Consider the following 26,656-nt stretch of genomic DNA (forward strand, 5'->3'; position numbering starts at 1 on the left):
AAGATATTTAGAGCATTTATCAATTAAAGGCATTCATGTTTACTTTCCTTAATCGTATAGAGTTGATCGACAGAGTTACCGTATTTCTCTTTTCGAATGAGCAATATCCAGGTCATCCTTCCCTTCAGAATTCCTTATTTACAATGCAAGGAGAACACAACAATGTTACACTGGACTTTCCCAACAACTGGCTTAACCCTTCCACTGGTGAAGAAACATTTTGACAGGTCTAAGCTTCATGGCACTGTTTGCCTGCCTGAATCCTCAACCTGCTCTACCAGTTCAAAACCAACTAGAACTTTGGCGGAATACGCACGGACAACAAGAACACATACTATGGCAAGAAAATGATCATCCCTATCAGCAACGGACATGCACAGACAACCGTCGATCTACCCAGCTCCGGATACCATTTATCTTATCTTGGGGTAGGAATTAGCCGCGACAAGAATGCCAATGCAAAACCCAAGACCGTTGTCTTCATGGCCACACGTTATCTTCGAGTTACATGTTGTTTGATGCCATGAAGGTTGACGGGAAAACAAAGTGGAACGTGTGGGTCTTCGCGGTTCCGGCATCACAGGTCCACACGTCAAAAACAGTGACCATGACATTTGAAGGGAACGGTGGTCGCGTGACATCCGTCGCATTCGTTGCTGGCAAGCTTCATTAGATAAAATCATTGTTCAGTTCTTTGTTCGTTGTTTATCTATATAAACGGTGCCATTTACAAAAGGCAACAAAGCAGACAAGTCTGAAATATAGTGAGCAAACGATGAGCAAGCTACAATGAATCACGATGCAGATTTCTAGTACAATGCAACTGACTCAGAAGTCTATGGGAATAAGACAAGAAAATGAGAATCTTGGTATTGCACAGAGAGAGCAGAGATTCCAAATGAAGCTTGTTCACAAAGTCAGACTGTGTCACACGATGGTGATGTAGATGATGTTGTTGACAAATAGGCGTTGATAGGCAGAGGCACACAACTCCAGTAATTCCGAGTGTAAATTCCTGTGTGTGTCCCTCAATACGACAACAAGCCTTGATACACACTGACACAATGTCGGGAAGATTGGAGCAATGTGCGGCTGTCGCCATTCACTTTGAAATTTCTCGAACAAGGATAGGTAACTCTGGTGTGCAATATAAAGAGCCCTGCCGCTAAAACTACTATTGACATCATATTACATATATGATGCGAAATGTGACCCACAACCCACACTCAGTACGCCAAACATTGCGAACCATTGATAACTCTCACCTAATCAATGATTATACAAATTTTTAAAAAAACGCTCGTAACATTGGTGAGGTTTAAGTCGCTCTTTACATTATTTCGCTCATATGACGGCATGATGTCTTTAGATGTCGTAGAGTGCTGGCGCACAGAGATACTACAAAGAACGCCACATGTAATCATGAATGCCACACCGAGTCGACCAGTCCTTGTTGTACCCATTAATACTAAGCCGGGAACAACAGATATCATATTTTAACGTCTTTTAGTATGACGCAGCCTGGTATCGAATCCTCGACCTACCGCTCGTAGGGCGGAGGCGGTCTCTGTTAGATACATTCTGGTATCTAACAGAGATATCCAAAAGATTTAGAATTGCGATCCTAAAAAAATATGCACAAAAGGTTATCAAGCAGGATCCCCTGTTAGTAACCCGTTTACATCGATAGAGTGTTCGTTTTACACGGTATGTGAGACAGACAATAAAATGATAATAGGAAATATACAGCGGAATGTAATAACTACAATGGTTGTCTGGTCGTTTAACGCCGCACTCGGCAATATTCCAGCCACGAGATGGACTGTTAATAATCATGTCTGGATCAGACACTGTTCAGCTGTACTGATATATGCATTGCATGCAACTACTTCGACAGTTTTGTTTTGGAGAATAATATATATAAGTTGTCTGACAGCAATCAGTAAACATTCTGAAATGGTTAATGTACAGCTCTATAAACCAGCTTAGCGACCTTACCTGCTGGTGATCTATAAACCCATTCATAGATATTGTGTATCGTAAATGTATATGTTCGATATGTAGTATCGCCGATCAGATTTTCTTATGTCGATATTTGCAATGTTACGATATGATTGGCAATTCACACACCCTGCCAAGTCTTCTAATCACGTATGGATTTGCTGTTTTTGGTGTCTTTTGATGGACACATAATCACTAAACGTCAATGTCTTTTATTACACAATGCCATTTAGAAAGTGGTCAAATGCATCATATGTCATATTTGGGATTTCACTTTCTTAGTAAAGTACAAATTCTAGTACTTTTTCGATTGAGTCTCATCCGGGATTCGAACCCCACCTTCAGAGTCACGCACCTAATCGCCAGCACACAAAGTCAGCCCCCTAGCCCGAACAGTTGAGCTTTGCTATTGTGCATCCATTTCAGTTTTGCAAGCCATGCTTCGTGATATTGTAATTAACATTCTCTTCATAAAATTGACACAAGCATAACATAAACCTTTCTTGCTAGACCAACTTTCCACTGCTTTTAGTCGTAGCATATGTGTATTTTAATGTATGGCCAGATGTGTCTAAATTGTTAACAGCTGAAGAGATGGTGAAAATCCGGCTAGGGCCCATGCAGAAAGCAAATGTACTGTAAGTCCCCATGGCCCTTAATCTACCTTCAGTTTTCGGCGATCTATAGCCCATTTTTATACTGTCGTGTCCGCATTTGAAATCAAATTTAGAGATAGATGTTAGTTTAACTTCTAAATTACTGTGATATCGTAATTGGTTTCCCTGTCCCTTGTTGACCGACTGTTATAATATTCACGTATTTACAGTGGGTTTACAGCTTCTTCTTTATGGCTGAAATAGTACCGATGTGACTTAAAATATTTTATCTCACTCACTTTCTTGCTATATGAACCCAGTATATAAATAATCGTATCCGGGCCGACAGCATATGCATCGATTTACGCAATTATGATATGATGATATGAATCAAACAAGTTAGCGAGTCTGTCCACGTGATCCCGTTAGTCGTCTTTTACGACAAGCATGGGTTGCTGAAGACCAGTTCTAATCCTGATCTTTACGGATATGATGCTTGAGGGGATGACTCTGTTTAGACAGAGACATGTTTCTGTACCACTTACTTTGTCTTCTATTATCTCAAACACGGTTTGAATATTATCTGAGGACTGCCATGTGATACTTTCCCATGCTGGCTGCAACCTTGAAACAAACATTTAAAGGCAGAATTCCGTGAATAACTGCATTATATTTCTCATGTGAAATGTTGCCGGTTCTGTACACCTTATTTCTGTGGGGAGCAGCGTCCTGTGACACAAGTGTCACAATCTACAACGAGTGGCTTTCACAGGGTGGACGTATGCACTATGAAGTTGAACGGTGGAACAAAGTTAATGGACTCACCCAGCTGAACCTTGTTCCAAACATGAAGTCTATACGAGCAGCTGCCGGGCGACATGAGCCTTTTTCCAAATGTACGTATTAGGTAAAACATTGTACACGAGGTTGTTGTTGGCTTCCATTATCACATTGTATCATTTTCTACAGTTAGAACGTTTTAGAATTCGTAGTTTTCAATGTACCTCTGGGATCGTTTAGTTGTTTACCCCATCAGTAACAGACACTTATAGTTAGTTTATTATGAATCTATAACTTGTTTGGGTCACATGACTGAAGTACAGCCGATGTGATTTAAAATCGTAACTCGCTCATTTACTCACTCACTCACTCCAGCAGAATCTATTCTTTGACATGTGATGGGAATGAAGCCGTTAGCATGTGGCAACTAATGTATCCTTTAATGATCACGGGAAAGGTCTGGAACAGACTATATTGTTCAGTCTCTGCATTTGTAAGTCCCCATGATCCCTAGGATCTACCTTCGGTTGTCTATAGCCTATTTATATATTGTACTGTTAAAGACTGAAGTAGTGTTTAATGGTCACGCGATACTTTGAAATATACATGTAATATTTTGATAGACAACTTATTTTGGCTGTCCTTTGCAGAATGGTAAGTACATAAATTTGGAGTTTCTTTTATACATGTACAACTCTGCCATGCGCATTTGTAAAGTGGTTTCAAACACAGAAAACATCAGCGATGTTGAGCTGTAAAGGGGTTTCAAACACAGATAAATTCAGCAATGTTTAGTTGTAAAGAGGTTTCAAACACAGATACATTCAACGATGTTGTACATTCAACGATGTTGAGTTGTAAAGATATGACGCTAAATAAAAACTCACTCACTCACTCACTCAGTTGTAAGATGGTTTCAAACAGAGAATCACTAATCAGACACCCCGCTTTCTCTGATACACTAAAGACTAGGGGAATTCAACTTGAACATGTCGTGTGGTACAAATTAGTGTCACACACGTCATATTCCAGCCATATTGTGAAACACATGGCTGAGATATTGCCCGATGTGACGTTAAATATGAACCCACTTGTTCACTTTTATGTTGCAATGTCTCAAATTAATGTATTATTTTACGTTTAATGCTAGGTTTAAATCTCTGTACTTTGTTGACAGTTTTTGTAACATAACATTGTAAACTATTTATGAATAACCTGTTTTGTCACGATATGGATGAGACATTGACCGTGAGCCTCAATTCACTCACTCACTCATATTGGAGGAAGGATGTTCAAGCATTTCACTTGACATACGTATGTTGCATCGTATTACTAAGAGGTCTTGGAACACATTCTTGCACAGGTTCATACAACGTAGTTGGATTAAAACCGACACTGAAGTTATGCAAATGAACGCCTATTCAACAAAATGAAACAGCATTTAAGTTATTGTCAATATATTTTTTTCAGTGGCCCGAAAGCCACAGTCACCATGGTTATCCAGACCCTAAATATCTCCAGGACCACGCGCTCCAGTCAAAGACGTGGGTGTGGTATATGCAACAGCTCAGTAACTATGGGAACAACATTGTCTGGAACATAGAAGGTATGAGATGTTATTTAATTCGTTTACAGATATATAATAAGAGTGACACATAGTTTTTAAAGACACTTGCGGCCAAGAGTCTGATATCTCAATGTTGTAGCCGTGTACATTTTTTGTCCTATCAGCCTATGGTGAAGATCAGGAGTAGAAGCAACACTAGGGTCCATGCAGGTAGCAAAAGTAATGTAAGTCCCCATGGTCCCTGGTATGGTGATCTACCTTCAGTCTTTGGCGAGCGAGAAAATAAGCAATTGTAAATTCTACGATTTTAAATGTATTCAGACCCATCTATTCTTTCTCTTATTTACGCATTCATTTTATTATCAGAGGTACTTTCGAGATAATTTTAGTTGTACCAAACGTTTAATCGTAGTATAAAAATATTAAAATAAAGAAAAAATCAGTACAATCGCCAGTGACTGAAGACACGGTGTAAATCCAGGTAGGGTGCCAAATGTTCTAATGGATCCACGTATGGTAATGTTCCTTCAGTTGTTGGCAATCTATAGCATGTTTATATGTTGTAATGCCATGTATACATTGTGCATGGCAAAAGTTTCTCGTCATTATAGGACTGAAAATATAAGGTGACTTTAAGAGTTAACTCAATCACTCACTCCTATGTTTTATATGGTACTTTGTGCTCTGATTAAAATGTTTTAGTTTTCAATGCTAGCTATATATTCATATCTGTGATAATCGAATAGTTTTACTGTCCATCGTTGACAGGTTTTACTCTTCAAAATGTTTTCATTATTTATTATATAAACTGTTCTCGTGACGGTATGACTGAGATATTGTCGATGTGACGTTAAATATTAACTCACTCATGCACTCACTTCAGCAAGATTTCATATTCGGCTTATATTATATCGGTTTATATTGTCTCCTCCTTTCAGGTAAGGTGCAGTGGAGTAGCCTAGTGGCTAAAGTCTCGCTCGTCATGAACCCCGACTCAATTACCTGTATAGTTACAATGCGTGAAGTCCATTTTTGGCCATTGTTGATGGAAAATAGCTGGAACAGCCATAAAACTAAAACTCACTCGTTCATGTTTCAGCTAGGACCTGGCCCGACTGGATAGATAAGTCTCATCATCATGGTGGATTCCCAAACAATGTTGACGCTGCTTCAGAGTTTGTGTCACTGATGGTTCAGAGTGCCAAGGACTACACAGGAGGCCGCCTTCCCCACATATTTGAGGTCATCAATGAACCTGACTGGTACGAAGATATTATTGACCCACAAACGAATATAGACTTTCAGAGGACCGTGGCCGACAAGCTGAAATCAAGATTTGGAATGAAAGTTGCCGGACCGTCGTACACTAGTATGGCATTACGACAAGCAGATGAAAATAACTTCAGCTCCTGGAAAAGAACTGCAAAGTTTCTGGACATGTCTCTTGATCACTTGGACTTTTTCTCGTTCCATTCCTACAACTATCTGCATATATCAGGTGGAAATCACACCTACTCTGGAATTAACGAAGCTCGTCTGGTCGCCTCTCTTGACATGGTAGAGAATTATTCCCATATCAAGAAAGGAAAGAACGTTCAGCTAGTGAACACTGAATTTGGATTAGGCTTGCCAGGAGTTGCCGACAGTTTTGAAAATGGACTAATAGACTTTCAGACCATTTATCAATCAAACGGCTTCATGTTTACTTTCCTTAACCTGAGAGAGTTGATCGACAGAGTTACCGTATTTCTCATTTCGAATGAGCAATATCCAGGTCATCCTTCCCTTCGGAATTCCTTATTTACAATGCAAGGACAACCCCTTGAGATGACAAAATTCTTCAAGTTTTGGAGAAATTTTATTTATGACCACAGATTCCTCCGTGTCCCCAGCCAATACAATGGACAGGAGAGAGTAGTTGCATCACTCGCCCTTGCAAATCCTCACACAAAAGAGATGATGGTTCTTCTCCACAACTATGGAAGTAAATTTGAGAATGTTTACCTGGACTTTCCCAACAACTGGCTTAACCCTTCCAATGGTGAAGAAACATGCGTTCTGCTCGACAAGGGAAATCCATCTATTCATGCCAATTACCATTTCGACAGGTCTAAGCTGCACGGCACCGTCGGCCTGCCTGGATCGTCAACCTGCTTCTACAAGTTTAAAACTACCTACAACTTTAATGGAATACGCACGGATAACGAGAACACATACTATGGCAAGAAAATGATCATCCCTATCAGCAACGGACATGCACAGACAACCATCGATGTACCCAGCTCCGGATACCATTCATCATATCTTAGAGTAGGAATTAGCCGCGACAAGAATGCCAATGCAAAACCCAAGGCAGTTGTCTTCAATGGTCGCACGTTGTCTTCAAGCTACATGATGTTTGATGCCATGAAGGTTGACGGGAAAACAAAGTGGAACGTGTGGGTCTTCATGGTTCCGGCATCACAGGTCCACACGTCAAATACAGTGACCATGACATTTGATGGAAACGGTGGCCATGTGACATCCGTCGCACTCGTTGCTGGCAAGCTTCTCTAATTAAAACCATCGTCGACTTCTTTGTTCTTTGTCTATATATAGAACGACATCATTTACACAAACCAACAGATATGGATCAGTTGGATTGACAGGGTGAGGTAAAACGAGGTTTAACGTCACTCTTAAGAATATTTCGCTGAGATGTCGACGTGAAGTCTTAAGCTGTGATATAGTGTCAGTGGACAGAGATACTACAGAAAAATGCCGCATTTAATCATGAATACCCCAAGCAGACAGACCCCCCATAAAAACACAACTGACTCCGAGCCGACCAGTCCTTGTTGTACTCATTAATACCAAACAGGGAACAACAAGTATCATGTTGCGACCTACCCCTCTTAGGGCGGACGCTCTTACCTGCTACACTGTGGAGGCGGTCTCTGTTAGATACATTCTGGTTTTACGGATGTTATAAATCAATCCAAAAGATTTAAAATTGCGATCCTAAAAATATGCACAAAGGGTTATCAAGCAGGAACTTCTATAAGTAAGCTGTTTACATCGATATAATGTTCATTTACACGGTATGCGAGACAGACAATGACATGATAATAGGAAATATACAACGGAATGTAATAAATACGATGGTTGTCAGTTTGTCTAACGCCACACTCCGTAATATTCCAGCCAGGAGATGAACTGTTAATAATCATGCCTATATCTTTCTTTACACAGTAGATTATCTGGGATATAATAAACATCATTAACACATAGCAACGTTTTGAAGGAGGGTCAGTAGTATTGATTAAACTCTCAGTTGACTTTAATATGAGGAATTCAATATGTCTGTCTTATGAAGCATGAGTCAAATCAAGTGAAAAGAGTACTCACTTAATGCGTGCAAGCCACTACGCACAGTAAAAATAATACAAACAGCAATAATAATGTATTCACTGTCATTCACCCGATGAAGGGGCAAGTATAAGCCCAGAAACGTTTCGTGTAAATAATAAAGAAGTTGCATGTCGATATCAAGTGTCTAGTATAGTAATGGTGGTTTTTCTAAATTACTTAACACCAAAACCTAAGGTTGTGACGATGCGAAAAACTATTGATGCACAGATAGCGTGTGTGACTATTGACGTTTTAGTTACTAACTTCCACTGATAAATGCTCAGAGCAAAATACAGTGAATTTTGATACTGGCTTGCAGCTTCATTGAGTTTACGTTTTAATTGCTTTGTCTAGGTTCGAAGCTTCGTGTCAGTTATTAAAAGAGATTGAAACTACGTCAGCCTGTTTTTATTTCATATAAACTATACATATATTTTGGAAATAACTCCAAATGAGACAACTCAAAAAGAAACAATACCTATTTCAATATTATTGCAATGTTGTTGCAGCTGTATGTTGTAACATAATGTCACTGTCGCAATAGTTGTGTCCCCCTCAGTAGATACTTTGCGATGCTTAGAACATGGTACAGGTGACTATCACAAGGTACGGAATGTATTTACGGACTGCGCAGTAGTTGCTAATCCAACCAGTCTAACAATGGCATTTTTATTTTGATAGATAGTGCTCTTCACCTGTTGTGCCAAGCAATTATCACCTAGCAGGACTGAGTGAAAGAGTAAAGATTTTCAGTGACATCGGCAATATTTCAGCAATATCGTGGCCAAGTCATATAACCATGTAGCCCCTTGTCAACAAAGAACTACATGAAGGAAAATTAAAGTAATATATGAAAAAATTGATTAAACGAGATCATAAATTGGCTTGCAACGGCAGTTAACACCAGGCAGAAATATGGCATCCTGATATGTCGAACTGGACTATCCTAAATCAATCAACTCATAGATAAAACGTACCTGATCTTGTAAAGTGCAAGATATGTGTCCTGGCAATCATCATATTGTCTTTTCAATCCAGACATTGTGAGCTCCAGAGATTTTCTGGGCTTACTGTGAAGACTTTGTGATAGTGCGAACATTACATTTTAACAAATACATGCCGAATTGGTTACAATAACCTTAAAGGCATCGCAAAAGGCTGAACGTTAGGATTTAAAAATGGGCGTCATAAACCATAATCTTAGTGCCACAATTTTCATATCTTTGAGGAATTCTAGTTTGGAAGTCAGATATGAGCTACAGAAACTGTCTACAGTGCACACAACATATGTTGATTCGAAGGCAGAGTGATCGAACTGTCAATTGGTACCTCATAAGGATGAGAAAACCGCACTATAATAAAATAGAAAATAACGTCAGTCTCTAATACGGGCCCTGTTTTATCATTATTCTTTTATACGTGGACATATGCTCTGACACTGGCAGCAATTATATCTTTATTGTGCATGTAGGTCAAGTAGCATATGAAGACACCCCATACTCAGATGAACATTCTCCTTAGAATAGTGGAAACCCGTGAAGGTCCCGGGGTAGAATAGGCCTTCAGCCACCCATGCTTGCCATAAAAGGCGGCTATGCTTGTCGTAAGAGGCGACTAACAGGATCGGGTGGTCAGACTAGCTGACTTGGTTGACACATGTCATTGGTTCCCAATTGCGCAGATCCATGCTCATGTTGTTGATCACTGGATTGTCTGGTCCAGACTCGATTATTTACAGACCGTCGCCATATAGCTGGAATATTGCTAAGTGCGACGTAAACTCACTCACTCACTCATTAGAATAGTGTATTTGTCATCTCTGGCCCGTTTTAACATATTGTCTTCTTCATGGCTTTTGTTAATTTTACAGTTACAGTCTTAATTCTGTTCGTCTTTTTTATGATTTGAGCACATTTATCTATGAATTTCTAATTTGTCAAAGTCACGATATAGCTGAAGTATTGCCGATGTGACTATTTTAATTCACTCACTCCCATGACATTTGTGAATGCATGTGAGAATCCATGGCCCAAGGAACAGGTGTCAGGTGACATCATGCATCTCTCAGGCTGTAACCCGTCTCATTCACACATGCAACATGCAACAATCACATTTTCCTAGTATCTTTTCATTGTACCTGTAAAGTGTCTTCTTGGGCAAACTCAGTTATGCAGGAAAGAATCGATTTTCGTTGTGGTGACATATGATATTTTCATAGCTGAATTATCTATATTTATTAAAACCAGGACAACCCTCGTTTGGTATTTAGCACGGACCTAAAATATCCCACGATCAACACGATGTCACGTATGATCTCGAAAACAAAATTTGTGTTCTTGTAACCTCCAATTATTTTCTCACTGCTTGCAGTGGCCACGATAACATATAGTGAAATCGGAAAGTTAATGTATGTTGAAGTTTTGTTTTGTGATTGTACAACAGAGATAAGGGAATCATCATCTGACTTGCAAACCCATTGCGACAGGTTGATGAATCATTTCAATGAACAAGGTCGATGTATTCTCATTATACCATATACTATATACTTAAATACCAGATGTTTTCACAATTGTGGTGTGAGATCCAGAAGGGTGCGTAAGTTCTTTTTCCTGTCTTCGTCTGGCTAACGAGTACTGGTTGTTTTTGGTGGAGATTTTACGACCGATTCTATCTTTGTTTTTAATATAAAATATGTCCAGCAAGGTTTCCTCAATCCATTAGTGGTTGCGATGCTACTTGACCCAGGGGGACTTTTTGTGCAAAAGCAAGGGTCACCTTTTACACGGCTCTTTAAAGTACTGATACTCGTGTGGATAAACATACATAGTATCTAAGAATTCATTTATACACAAAGTAAATAACTGACTGATAATAAACATATGTTCAACTGCAAATATGGGGCTACATTTTCCGAGCTCTCTTAGCGCTAAGATAGTCGTAAGTTAATGTTTATATATGGCACTTACGACTATCTTAACGCTAACAGGGCTGCACAAATGTAGGCCATGTACGCCATGTACGTCGAGTAAGTGAGTACGGGAGCATGGTATACTCTCTTGTAAAACTATTTACAATCATCACTAACATTCTTGTTTCAAAACACCACAAAGAGATATTTCAACTGTGTACTTTTAGATCCCAGCTCATCGTCTTATATCTGTTACAGGAATGACAACAATGTAGCGCAGCCTTTAAGAACCTATCCCGTCTATCAAGAGTACATACATTGTCCACATGTTTCCCTTGGAATATTCCGGATGTATCAGCGCGAATAATCGAGATCATAAGTGATCATCTGAGTGATTTTTGCAAATGTATTTATTTATTGTCATTTTGTCAGAGGAGATGTTCCTAAAAGGCTCTGTAACATATTGTTGTCAAAATTCCGTCAATGGTGTACCAGAGACGCATTATAGCATGTCGATATTCTGTCACAGATGGTCAAAAACAACTGTTATGTTTGTCGATATTCTGAGATTTACCATACGTTTGTGAATAAAATCCTTCTTTCTCTTACCAACCTTGTGAAATATCCCATTGTGTGTGCGTTACTTTGCTGAATGCATGAGAATGTTCTACTGAAAGTGCACCTGAATAATTTCAGGTATGTTGGATTACATTTTAATGACCAAAGGAGTTCCGACTCTCGGCGCTCCAGATTTCTTTTTCCACACTGACTTAACGGTTCAGTGTTAACTGATTTGGACTAAGGTTTACAGGTATTTGTTTCTTAAATTGCATTTATGACACAAAGCTTTTAATTTTATACTTCAGGGTATATATTCAGTTTTTGTGGCCAAGTGACATATCCCAGCATGTAGATCATTTGTACTCGGGTCGTGTTCCATTCCCCTTACAGTTACAACATTTTAAGCCGATTTCTAGTGTTGAATTGAAATAATGTTAAAATCCAAAGTCATTCATCTTATATTTTGTGACAGATGCAAGGATCCGTGAAAACGTAGACACTGAAAACATGCATTCAAATCTCAAACAGTTGTGAATAAGTTAATTTTTGAAAGTGCACATTTAACTGAACCATATCTTTAGTGTCATGCAAGTACTTCAGTGTTGCACCAACAAATTTCAGAAGAGAAAATGCCTCGCACAAAAACTATTTACATTACAACTTTGCAACGCCATTTAATCAGTTTGAATCCAGGCAGTACTAGTGTAGAGGGGATAGAAGGGATAGGATAGCATTTAACAATATGAACGTTTACGATATTTCCAGTATTTGTGATGGCGATATATTTATCATTCACTTCTTGAGTGAGCCGCCTTCATAAATACTCAAGTAATATCACAGAGGGGGATTCCACATATAAATTTCACTACAGACCCGTGTCTTCGGCTTAACGAGCGACTACTTTCATCACTGGGCTACCCTACTGTCCTTTTACATCTTGAGGTTGAAACAAACTAAATGTCGAAAGTCTGCCCTGTCAGTTTAAAGAATGCCAAGGCAGTTACCAACTAATATTCTTGGCTCTTATCTTGATTACACGCTCTACATTGCACCTGACGAATACCACATGCTCCTTTCACGTGTTGATTATTTTGAACGGCATATTTATAAGCCCATGATAGTCAACAGAGCTGTCACAATGCCACAGGAAAATGTTGCTACAGCTCCTGGCCACCCTACTGGTGTGGGGATCGGCATTCTCTGACACAACTGTCACAATCTACAACGAGTGGCTTTCCCAGGGTGGACGTGTCCATTATGAAGTTGAACGATGGAACAAAATCAATGGTCTCACCCACCTGAACCTAATTCCAAAGTGTAAGGCTATTGGAACGGCTGCCGGGCGTTGGGTGAACAGAGACATACAGCTATTTACAAATGTACGTATAAAGTAAACCTCATCATATTCTGTGAAGGTAGTCAAACTAGTATGACTCTGCATGGTCCCTAGCATAGTAATATCCCTTTAGTTGCTGATCATCTATAGCCTAGTTTCTATTGTATTGTTACATATGATGATATATTTTATGGTTCCATACTAGTTTTAAAGCAACATCTTTGATAACGAAGATAGTTTAGGGACTTAAGCTTTCGGGATTACTGCAGATGCATTCACAAGGTAAAGATTCCGAAACACGTGGAAACAATGTGTTGGAAAGAACGATGACGCTTAAATCGATTAAAATATCTTGGTCATCTATGACAACTTCTAAAAGCTTCAAAAAGACATCAAGAAAACATCTTTGATAGTCTACTTATACTGAGTCAAAAAAGAAACTTCACAATATGTAATTTTAAAAAAACCATGAATATTTTTTCTTTGATGCTACATCATTGTATCCGAAATGGGATCCTTATCTTTCGACTTTAGAAAACGTTAGCAAAACCCGCACAAACCCATCCGTTCGTCGTGCAAATGTCGTTAGTGTCAATTCAGGTTTCGCAAGTGCAGTCGATCACGTGATCTTCGCATCGGAGTTTTCTTCATTTGCACGTGTTTGCATTAGCTTCAAGAATTGAAAAAAAGCACTAAAAAACCATAGTTCTAACGGTACATTAAATGCCACGATTGATAAATGTGCAACGTCAACGTGCCGTTGGCATGTTGCAAGCGGGAAGATCAGTTATTGACGTCTCAAGAGCAATGGGATGCAGCCGTTGTACTGTGTATTACTTGCGAGGTCGTCTACAGCAAACTGGCACCAATTCTGATCACCCAAGGTCGGGTCGTCCATGTGTGACGTCACGTGCTGTCCAACGTGACCTACGTGACAGAATTCTGCCGGCTACACGAACAAGGGCTGAGATGGTTAGAGGTCGACTGTCCTAACAGACCATTCGAAATCGGTTGAGGGCTGCCAATCTCCAATCTCGACGTCCATATCGTGGGCCAATAATGACGCCGTTTCATCAACGTCAACGTCTGCTGTAGGCCCAACGTCACCTCCGATGAACCCAGAGAGACTCACCGATAAAGACGACTCTATGTCTCTCGACCACATCATCAAATGTCCAAATCACAGCATAATTTGGGACAGTATAGAGAGATTATCCAAAAAACCACAAGGACTTCACCCAAAGAAAACTAGCAGAAGCAGTTCAAATCAGGAGACACAAGCCCTCAATCGACAGAGATCAGCGATATCTCATCCCAACTGCATACAATGAACTCATAAAAATAACAGATTAGAGCTCACCAGCCACCATTACTAATTACCCTATCAGCCATATATACTTTATCACAGCTACAGCCATTATTGTCTCATCATTACTACCACTCATTGTTGTTGTTGTTAATCCCCCGCCTTTGATTCATACCTACATGTTGTTATTACTTTATCCCTGTCCATGTATATAAGTCTGTTCTGTGATGTATTACTCCACTCTTGCTTGACAACGGTATAAGGATTCATACCGAAACGTCGCATCATATGCAATAAAGAAGTTGTTATCCATAGAGAATCTTACCCTCTTAAGAGCAATGGAGCAGAATCCCCAACCACGTGTTCACAAGCATCAGGCTGTCGATGAGGAGATGGTGTTTGGCAGTGGCTAATGCGCGGGGCGGCCATACACAATACTGAACTGAGAAATTTCGAATTTTTATTCTTTTGACTTGACATTCTTTATACCTAGGTTTTGGAACGGCGGTGTAGTCTAATGGAACTGATTGTGGCACTGTCAGTTTATCGAGTACATCACAAAGATCTCAGCAACAAGATAACAAGTTAACCAGCTTACCATCTCTTGTTCTTTATAGTGCCCTGAAGAAAGAATGACAAGTTTCTCTTTCGACTCCTCGACTCCGTATATTTTACCGTGGTCTGATGTCTGGGTTTGTTTTGTTTTTATGCTTGTTTTGTTTCTGTTTTGTTTTCTGTTTTGTTGTGGATATTGTCCCTTTTTCTTTCTTTTTTTTCCTGTCCTTTTTTTTGAGGGGGGGGGAGGGAGCGGGGCTTATGTAACAAAATATATATATTGTATACTAAAAACATTTGTAGTCACTATACCTGAAATGCTACTGAAATTTAACCCACTCACTGTAATATTTAGGGTTTATTGTTTGGAATCAGATTCTTGCTTATCATATGGTATTAGCTCTCGCCAATATAGATAAGCGAAAGCAAACTGTTGACGTATCTTGCACAATTTTTTGTATCTTAGATAATTTGAAATCTCCATATTTCAACAATATATGTCTCACATTACATGATGGGTGGGTGAAGCATGAAATATTACAATATTATTCTGGTCTTTTAAGCAGAAAACCACGCACGCAAATAAGTTGACCGCAAAGTAGTGAAAGATTTTTACTTCTACTTTTACTACTTTTACTTCTCTCAGAAAAAAATCAACTTTCATGTCGGCGGTCTGACATTATCGAGTCTGGACCAGACGATCTACTGATCAATGGTTATTGTGAGAGAATTTACATAGCCTTTCATTGTTATTTTTTATTCAGTGGCCCCAAAGTCCAAGTCACCATGGTTATCCAGACCCCACCTATCTCCAGGACCACGCACTTCAGTCAAAGTCATTCACGTATTACATGCAACAACTAGCTAACTACGGGAATAACATCTCCGACATGGTCTGGAACATACAAGGTATGTAATGCCGCTAAATGTACATGCAACAACTAGCTAACTACGGGAATAACATCCCCGACATGGTCTGGAACATACAAGGTATGTAATGCCGCTAAATGTACATGCAACAACTAGCTAACTACGGGAATAGCATCTCCGACATGGTCTGGAACATACAAGGTATGTAATGCCGCTAAATGTACATGCAACAACTAGCTAACTACGGGAATAACATCCCCGACATGGTCTGGAACATACAAGGTATGTAATGCCGCTAAATGTACATGCAACAACTAGCTAACTACGGGAATAACATCTCCGACATGGTCTGGAACATACAAGGTATGTAATGCCGCTAAATGTACATGCAACAACTAGCTAACTACGGGAATAACATCTCCGACATGGTCTGGAACATACAAGGTATTGTTTTCAAGAGGTATATATATACCCTGATAAACTTATTGTAAACTCATGACAAGGCTATAATGGAACTGATATAACGTGCCAAAGGATAAACTGCGTGTTTTAATATTCATTTTCTTTCCTTCGTCTGAGGTACGCGTCTTAATCAGTTGGCAGCAGAGTACCGATGGCGAAAGAGTTCTAAATGTCTACAATGTAACTATTCACATACGCTTATTTAACTTTGAAGATGTCCAACATACGGTGATAATGTTTGATGTTTGACGTACATTTTCTATCACTGCATATGGTCTTCCCATAAAGGTAGGAGCTGGCCCGACTGGATAGATAAGTCTCATCATCATGGTGGATTCCCAAACAATATTGACGCTGCATCAGAGTTTGTGTCACTGATGGTTCAGAGTGCCAAGGACTACACAGGAGGTCGCCTTCCCCACATATTTGAGGTCATCAATGAACCTGACTGGTACGAAGATGTTATTGACCCACAAACGAATATAGACTTTCACAGAGCCGTGGCCGACAAGCTGAAATCAAGATTTGGAATGAAAGTTGCCGGACCATCGTACACTAGTATGGCATTACGACAAGCAGATGAAAATAACTTCAGCTTTTGGAAGAAAACTGCAAAGTTTCTGGACATGTCTCTTGATCACTTGGACTTTTTCTCGTTCCATTCCTACAACTATCTGCTTATATCAGGTGGAAATCACACGTACTCTGGAATTAACGAAGCTCGTCTGGTCGCTTCTCTTGACATGGTGGAGAATTATTCCCATATCAAAAAAGGAAAGAACGTTCAGTTAGTTAACACTGAATTTGGATTAGGTCTGGGTAACCTGAAATCATTTGGCCCAAATTTTGAAAATGGAATGCTAGACTTTGAAACAATATACCAAGAAAATGGCTTCATGTTTACTTTCCTTAACCTGAGAGAGTTTATCGACAGAGTTACCGTATTTCTCCTTTCAAATGAACAATTTCCAGGCCATACTGCCCTTCGAAAATCATTGTTTACCAGGGATGGTCATCCTCTTCAAAATACGAAATTCTTCACGTTTTGGAAGAACTTCGTCAGTGATCAAAGGTTTCTACGAGTCTCAAGTCAGTACGATGGACAGGAGAGAATTGTTTCACCTCTTGCCCTAGCCAATCCTCGCACCAAAGAGATGGTGGTTCTACTCCACAACTATGGAAGTAAATGGCAGAATGTAAAACTGGACTTTCCCAACAACTGGCTTAACCCTACCACGGGTGAAGAAACATGTGTTCTGTTCGAAAATGATAACCCATCTATTCATGCCAATTACCATTTCGACAGGTCTAAGCTTCATGGCACCGTCGGTCTGCCTGGATCGTCAACCTGCTTCTACAAGTTCAAAACCAACTATAACTTTGGCGGAATACGCACGGACAACGAGAACACATACTACGGGAAGAAAATGATCATCCCTATCAGCAACGGACATGCACAGACAACCATCAGTCTACCTAGCTCCGGATACCATTTATCTTATCTTAGACTAGGAATCAGTCGAGACAAGAATGCAGATGCAAAACCCAAGACCATTGTCTTCAATGGCCACACGTTGTCTTCAAGTTACATGCTGTTTGATGCCATGAAGGTTGACGGAAAAACAAAATGGAACGTGTGGGTGTTCAAAGTGCCTCCAGGACAGATCAACACGTCAAATACAGTCAGCATGACGTTTGACGGAAACGGTGGTCACGTGACATCCGTGGCACTGGTTGTTGGAAAAATTCATTAGATAAAATCCTCTTCCAGAACACAAGTTGTTGATATGAATATTCTGAGACATGTAGATATACAAGTTCTTGCCGCACGGAGAGATACTATGTGCTAAGACCTACGGGCCATAGATCTGTTACATAAAGAAAGATCGAAGTAAACAGAAAAGGTTCATACATAAGAGAGATGTATTTATAAAGCACTTAATGATTTTAAAATATTCCAAAATTCAATACAGTCGTATCAGGATGCTGACATACAACCGGCCTTGAGGAACCACTGTTAAAATGAATGTTAGGTCACTTTGTACCCTCCATACAACGTGTATAAGACATTTGGTAAAAACCTTGGTAATTCTAGCAGATTTCCAGCTGAGGTTGCACAGCGATTTACCCGTGAAGATCCGGTTTACACTGATCATCAGACCCTGTATTAACGAAGAAGAACTTTATTCTCATACATCACATGTAGGGACATAGAGAATATACAGATAATTCACATTAAAATCATTACGAGCTTAAATATAAGGGAAGTTAAACATAATACACTGATTTGTACAAACACAAACCTTTCTCGATGTAATGATGTTAATACGATGAAAGTGGTCTCGGCTTTTTCGATTCGCTCCGACAGACAAGTTAAAAAATGATTCAAATGTCAATAAAATATAATGTGTCATGACCAAATGACATAGGGGTCATAATCCACGACCATTCAGCTTATCAGAGTCAATTTTATAAACATCTGCTACTTTGAATGTAAAAAATTTATACAGTTTTGGACTCACTCTCTCCTTGGATCGACTGTCTATCGGGGAAATGATAGTTGACGATGGGCAGCTTCTGGTTGGGCATAGACAGCCTTTACCCCTATGAAATAACATACTACAGTCGTAAACGTAAGAGTTTGATTTCAAAGAGAGTTTAAAGTAAGCATATATTGACTATGAATATTATCAACAAAATCTCATCTTGTTGGTTTTACATGAGCAGTTAACAAACAAAACATTGAACTGGGCCATCGGGTAAAATACGTTAGGCTAAATAAAGAAAGTGAAATGTTACTTGGCGTGTCACTTGACATTGGGCTTACTGAAGCACAAGGGTGAAAGGATGAAAATACCTCTTAAATGCAGGGAACAAAACACTGCGTTTTCTCTTAGAGTTGTATCATTAACGCGATATGTAATCTTGTAATCGCTTAATACATATATTTAATTTACGATTTACAATAGCCATTTACTTAGTATTCAGGTGAAAAATAGGTTATTTGAGTTTTCTATTCGAAACATTGTGGGGGCGATGTAAAATTTTAACTCACTCGCTTACACTACACATGAGTTTTATCAACTGTGCATTCTTTACAGTCCGCAAGGTACATAATTCTGAGAGATAATTTGTTGTCGTATCGTCAAAGTGAGGCAACTCGAGCTCTCTGTATATTACTGCCGACAGAAACAATGCAACGGATTATTTAACATGGATTCCTCGCAACGAAATGTCATATTATGCCTGAGCATCAAGTGATGTACGCGCAAAAAATGTGCACCTGCACGTTTGCACATGTCATCGTATCCCAGCTGCATTGACCGATGCTCATGATGTTGATCACTGGATCATCTGGACACATCACGCGAAGCTTGACGCCTTGTAACATGATTTAATATGTGAGATGAGAGACAAGAGATACCTGGAGTGAGTGAGTGAGTGAGTGAGTGAGTGAGTGAGTGGCTGGCTGGCTGACTGACTGACTGGTGTATGACGCTACACTCAGCAATATCCCAGCTATATGACGGGACTCTGTATGTAATCGAGTCCAGTGATCAACAGCAGGAGCATAGATCTACCTAACTGGCACCGATGACAAGTGTCACCCAAGTTAAAGAGTCTGAAAATCCTTTTAGTCGCCGCTTACGACAAGCAAGGGTTACTGAAGATCAATTCGAACACCGATCCTCACGCGTCCATACAATTGCAATTGAACATTGTTTCACAATAAACATCACTGTCTCCTAACCCGAGGAAAGCAATATTCACCTAGTCTCTGAAATATAACCATGCATCGACTTGATAGGAGCACCTTCTTAATAAGTAACCTGAATGTTTCATACCTCTTTACTTGTTACTTCCATTCCGTACGCTACACCATCTCTATTCATAGCTTGAAAATACTCTAGATATTCGGTGCATCGATATATTGTTACACGCTCACACCGAAAACCTTACAGAATTCCTGTTATTCATACATTTTCTGCTTATTTGCCTTCACATCCGCTGAAATTAAATACCTTTTTTCTCTTTTTGACATATCTAGTAGCATAAGTGTTGCATGCAGAGTTACATATTATGACATATACTGTTAATCTGCAGTCACGACTTGCCAGCTCATCCTGATAAGCTGTGTGTATCTTGAACGAGGAGACCACCTACTTGCCAAATCCAGCCTAATACCATTGGCTTGATCGAGACCAGAGTGATGTATGTTACGAGTAAGTCTACACGTCGAAAACCATGACATCGGTACAGACCATAGAGAAAGGTGGACACGCACTGTTCAATGGATTAATGGCCAATATAAAGCCTCTTGTACGATAAAGAAATGCATTGTGTCAACTCTTCATTGTGAAATCACGCACTGTGCCTGTAATAAGAACCTGTAATTTGTTCATAAAGTCTTACGTCTAAAAATCCCATTTGTTTCGAGAATTGGTTACGCGTTGATACTTGTCCTCGATCGACACACATCACATTTACCCGTGAAGATCCGGGAAAGAATTAATCTTCAATAACCCTTGCTTGTCATAAAAGGCAACTAACGGGATCGGGTGGTCTGGCTGGCTGACAGAGTTGACACATATCATCATATTCCAATGATACACGAGGTTTGACGCTTATGATATTGATCACTGGATTGTCTAGACTCGATTAATTACAGACCGCTGCCATGTAGCTGGAATACTGCAGCGTATGGCATTAAACAACAAACCAACCGCATTACATTCCTGTACGCCAAGGCGACCAGCTGACACTTACTTCAACTGCTAAAAGTATACAACAATCTTAGAAGGCTAGTGTACTTTTCTGTTTAACCTCGCGCGTCTCCTCAACTTGTAACTGAACACTATGTGAGACATAAATTCTCACTATTTAAAAAGACGTCGGACAATCCAACCTTGATAGCTGTGTGCAGTGTCTACAGACAGGTTAACAGATGATCGTTTTCCCACGTACAGACATGTCATCGCTCTATATATAAGCTTATATATAACACAAGTTATTTTCTGAAAATGATATTCCTCGGGCAGGTGGTGCACATTCTGCTGCTGGGGCACACGGTGCTGTCGGACACGACCGTCACCATCTACAACGAATGGCTTTCCCAAGGAGGTAGAGTCCATTATGAGGTCGACAGGTGGAACAAACACAATGGACTGGACCGACTCAGTCTCATCCCTCATTGTAAATCTCTCGGAACTCCGCCTGGACGTTGGCTGAACAGAGACATAAATGACCATTTCTTTGAAAATGTAAGTGCATCACTTTGGACAAGCCTCTATCTGTTAGACTATGTTGTGCATGGTTAGTGACCTGGTCCTCGTCAGATGGTAAGAAGTGAGTTCTCGAGACCGTATAAAAACGACCTTAATCTTAACAACAATATACGGCCGCTACCGATTGCGATCACAGCGCTTAAATCACCATTTATTTTCTATGTTGACAAACAAAAATCCTCTTCTCCCAAAAGAGACGCTGAAACAGTTCTTGTCAACGGAACAGAGATGTTTATATAAAGTTACTGTACCATTCTGCAGCAACCAGACTTCATGTTTGCTCTGAAATCTGAATACGTTTACACCTGTTTTGTCATCTTTCATTTGGAAATCGGAAACTGTAAACTTCACACAAGGATAATGTGAGACCATATTAAAGGCACAGTGTCACACATTTATGACAGTGTCAAACATTTATGTTATTGATATTTGAAACAGAGACCACTAGTCATATACTGAATGTCAACAATTGTTGCGTACATAGAAAACTGTTGGTGTTGTTAGTGTTTGCCAAACTGGCATCAATTACAAGCTGTACGTAGGATATTTTTACAAGAGACATAACTCTATGGGGTTTTGCTTGAAATAATGTAATGTAATTGCTAGAGGGCGCGAAAGTCGATATGATGCAACGTTGCATTCGAACTCTTTCGAACTTTTGATTCAAACTTGTACCCTAAGACCCCATATTTTTTTTTAAATTGTTTATTTTCTATATGCCTTTATTTTTTCAATTTTATTTTATTTATTATATTTTAATGTATTTTATTTTCCGGGGTTTATATGATATCCAAGGGCTGGTAGTGTTACTGAGGGAAACGTAATATGCCTTTACATGCACGTAACGTTCGCCCTATCAACTCTTAAGTATTATCAACCTTGATCTGACTCTGAGATGTGGAAACATCTACACATCACTTGTCATTTTGTATTTTGAATTCTAAAACACTTTGCGGCTCGTATAAAGGCAGTTCTTATATATTCCTATATATTATGGTGTTCATACAGATTTTCACTTCACAGATTTAAAATAAGTAGACTCAGGTAGAGATACCCGCATTGAGTGAGAGAGTAACTTAATATTTAACGTCACATCGGCAGTATTGCAGCCATATCATGACGGGAACATTCTTGACATGCAAAAGGAATATATGTATATTATAAAAAAGACAGTTAAGCCACAAGAATAGCACAGTTAGAATTAAACCTGGCGTGGAAATATAAACCCTGGCTATTGATCGCCAACAACTGAAGGTAGATCACCACACTAGGTACATACCTGCATAGATACGAGTTTTTAACAGACTGTTCGCTTTATCGTTCAAACGTGCAATCCCACATGCCGTCTCAAAATATTCCAACTTGATCAACTTATATTGTAGCTGTCCTGTTAGTGATTTTGAAAAACGATTGTCAAATTCTCTTTTAAATATAAACATTATCTGAATTTCTGAATTATTTTCATAAAGTGAAAAGGCCCATCACATGTGAACGTGCATAAGCATTGAGTGATATGACAAAACCAGTGTTCAGTGTTGGAATGTAATTTAAATTCAGGAATTTGTAATACATTTTTCACATTTACCTTGGCTAGTGGCCCGAGAATCCAAGTCACCGAGGGTATCCGAAACCCAGCTATGCTGAAGACCACGCACTGCAGTCGAAAATCTGGAAGACATACATGGCACAGAGGAATGGTTACGGCAGCGGTGTTGATAACTTGGTTTGGGAAATCGGTGGTGAGTTGGATAACATGAGGGTTTATTTGTCTCCACTGAGATGCTATTTTGCTTCATGCAAGCATGTATGTTTGGTAACATTTACAAACCTTTGTAAATTACGAAAAATGGGATATTTGTATATACGTTGATGTATTAGTGATGGAGTGAGCTTAGGTTTACGACGCTTTTAGCAATATTACTGCAATGTCACGACGGGGGAAATGAGTTTCACACATTGTATCCATGTGGGGAATCGAACCCGGTAGGTTAATTCCGGAACGTTTGACACACTGAGAAATATAATTACATGAATGTTGAAGGCTTTTTTCATGTACACCAAGTATAACTGCAGACTACACTGTATTAAATACCTTTTTGTCTTTTCAAAAACAGCCCATCTCAAGGACAATAATATACTTCGTTCTATTTTGCTAACTCTACACCTGGTTGATCTTGAAGGAATATTGTTTCAAACAGGTACACGCTGGCCCAAGTGGATGAATAGATCTCAACATCAGGGCCAGTTTCCAAACAACCTGGACGCTGCATCAGAGTTTGTGTCGCTGATGGTTCAGAGTGCCAAGGACTACACAAATGGTCACATCCCACATATATTTGAAGTTATAAACGAACCAAATACTCACTGGCAATTCCTGTCTGACCAGACTGTTGTTGACTTCCACCGCATCGTTGCCCAAAAGCTGAAGTCACGCTTTGGGATGAAGGTCGGAGGTCCCACATATTCTGGATACCGCCTTCAGATGGGCGATATGGACAATTTCCGTTTGTGGAAGAAAACGGCCGAGTTTTTGGACATGTCTTTGGATCATCTGGACTTCTTCTCATTCCATGCGTACAATGAACTGCGAGTTTCTGGGGGAAATCACCTCTTCACTGGCTTCAATGAGGCTCGATTTGTTGCTGCGGTTGACATGATAGAAAATTATTCGCATATCAAGAAGGGTAAAAATGTTCCCATCATTATCAGTGAGTATGGAAGGGATCGAGTTATGGGCTTAGACAAATGGTCCCCCAGTGGCTTGATAGATTTTGCAACCATATACCAACCAAATGGGTACATGTTCACCTTCCTTAACCTGAGAGAGTTTATAGATAGGGCCATTGTGTTTATACTTTCCAATGAGCAACGTCCTGGACACACCAGCCTCAACTGGTCCTTGTTTACTCAGAATGGTCAAGAGACTGAAATGACCAAATTTTTCAAGTTCTGGAAATACATGTATAATAATCAGAAGTTCCTTAGAGTCACCAGCCAGTACTCGGGATGGCAGAGACAGGTTGCTTCCCTGGCTCTGGCTGATCCAAACAACAACGAGATGACGATCCTTCTCCACAACTATGGCACCTCGTCTCAGAAGGTCAGGCTGAATTTTAAGAACGGGTGGATTAATCCAACATCTGGCGAATCAACATGTATTCAGTATGAAAAAGCTAAACCAGCAATGCATTCTAATGTCCATTTTTCCACCAGCGGGACGGTTAGCCTCCCTGGGGAATCTACCTGCTTATATAAGTTCAAAACTAGCTACAACTTCGGAAGCGTGAGGACCAACAATGAAAACACATACTACGGCAAGAACATGATAATCCCCATCAGCAACGGCCAGGCACAGACCACAATCAGTGTACCAAGCTCTGGCTACCATTCTGCGCTGTTGAGAGTTGGGGTGACTCGCAATAAGAACACAAATGGCAAACCACTCAGTGTCACGTTCAATGGGTTCAAACTACCATCCACATTCATGCTCTTCGATACTGATAACCCTGACGTTAAAACGCAGTGGCAGGTTTGGGAGTTCTGGGTTCCTGAAGGTCGGGTACAGTCAACAAACACTGTCTCCATGACATTTGCTGGGAACGGAGGACACGTGTCGTCTGTGGCACTGGTCGCAGGGAAACTTCAATAAAACATTTATCATATCCGAGTAGCTTTTGTTGTGTTTATATGAATGAGCGATCCAGTTTGGGTCCATGCTAGTAGAGACGTGTGTAGAACCAGGCTAGAAATGGTCTTTAGCTTGTTGTAAGAGTTGACTGATCGTGTGAACAGGCTCGCTTGCAAGGTTGGCACATTTTCGCATCCGAAGATCGATGTTCATGCCTTTAGGATATCTGGTCCAGATTCGAACAACTACACAGCACCGCCATATAACCGGAACAGTGTTAAAACTAAACTCATTCACACATTGGTGGTGAAGTTCACACGGTGTCTAGTATGTTGGAGGGGACGGGTAGCCTAGTGGTTAAACCGTCCGCTCGCCACGTTCGATTCACCACGTTGGTACAATGTGTGAAGCCCATTTCAGGTATCCCCGGCGTGATGTTCTTGGAATATTGCTTCAGAATTCCCTCCCTCCTTCCCCTGCTAGTACCCTGCTTAAAATTATACACAAAACTAGCAAAATCGGAGATGTAATTTATGGAATAGTTAAAATGACGCGAGTCCTGAGACATGCTACAGATTGTGACCCGTTATATTTATTCTCCGCTTTAAGCAACGTTTACTCTCTAAATCACTAATTCAAGTGTTGAATTTCATCTTTACATCGTATTTGGATTTGAAATTCATTTAGCAGAATAATATCAAATGTCACTGGAAGAGGACAGCCAGTTTTAGATCTGCAGTTGAAACAAATTCCATTATGTGCAAAAGTCCAGATAGTGGAGAAACACGTTTGGCTGGATGATTGAAACTTTGTGTGGATTTCGAAAATCTAAATTTCGAATTCGAAAGTAAGATGAATGTATTACAAAGTGTATTTTGCAATGATATGCAGCTGATCGCAGAAACAAAATATTATATATTTGATGACAAACATATCACTATTTCTTCGTTATCTGTCTACTGGACGAAGTGTCGTAAAAGGCTGGACCCGTACTGAAGCCGTTCTCCCTCATACTGGTCATAGTGCGTCCGTCACCAGCGAACTCGGATGAAATAGCAGCCGCACTGAATAATTTCTCAATAATTACGCAGTCCAGAATAGAACGTGTGTATAACGTGTATCCATAAATCAGGTCCAAAGGTTTGCACGTTACCTACGTGAAAGTGAAACATCAGGAAGAGACAACTCTGATGTTTTCACTCGAAACACCATCAACACTCGTCTCTCCAGCCTGTTTACTTACGGGGGCGTTGTGGTAAGTACTGACGGAAATAGAAAACAAAATAAAAAAGAGCTGCTAGGCTGTTAGACATGCAGCCCTCAAATTTACACAGCTGAAAATAGGATATAGTTCATGAACATTTCATGCTCTAAGCGCATAATACAAGGGTTCACTGGTTTGACTCATCAC

The 26,656-nt window shown here is 39.9% G+C and overlaps 2 protein-coding genes and 1 pseudogene across 2 annotated transcripts; all 3 read left to right on the forward strand.

Annotated features, from left to right (window-relative positions):
- The first annotated feature begins 3,282 nt into the window (after positions 1–3,282).
- Positions 3,283–7,500, forward strand: LOC137271719 (beta-porphyranase A-like; annotated as a pseudogene).
- A 5,435-nt stretch (positions 7,501–12,935) lies between these two features.
- On the forward strand, positions 12,936–18,105 carry LOC137278372 (beta-porphyranase A-like). The gene is made up of 3 exons (XM_067810669.1): positions 12,936–13,182; positions 15,765–15,909; positions 16,621–18,105. Exons 1-3 carry the CDS (start codon positions 12,955–12,957, stop codon positions 18,084–18,086), a joined length of 1,839 nt encoding a protein of 612 aa, XP_067666770.1. The 5' UTR covers positions 12,936–12,954; the 3' UTR covers positions 18,087–18,105.
- Positions 18,106–21,353: 3,248 nt separating this feature from the next.
- On the forward strand, positions 21,354–25,266 carry LOC137278382 (beta-porphyranase A-like). Its single transcript, XM_067810680.1, has 3 exons — positions 21,354–21,593; positions 23,212–23,356; positions 23,816–25,266. Exons 1-3 carry the CDS (start codon positions 21,354–21,356, stop codon positions 25,264–25,266), a joined length of 1,836 nt encoding a protein of 611 aa, XP_067666781.1.
- The last annotated feature ends 1,390 nt before the right edge of the window (positions 25,267–26,656 follow it).

Source organism: Haliotis asinina, chromosome 1 (assembly GCF_037392515.1).
Source record: "Haliotis asinina isolate JCU_RB_2024 chromosome 1, JCU_Hal_asi_v2, whole genome shotgun sequence".
Taxonomy (NCBI): Eukaryota; Metazoa; Mollusca; class Gastropoda; order Lepetellida; family Haliotidae; genus Haliotis; species Haliotis asinina.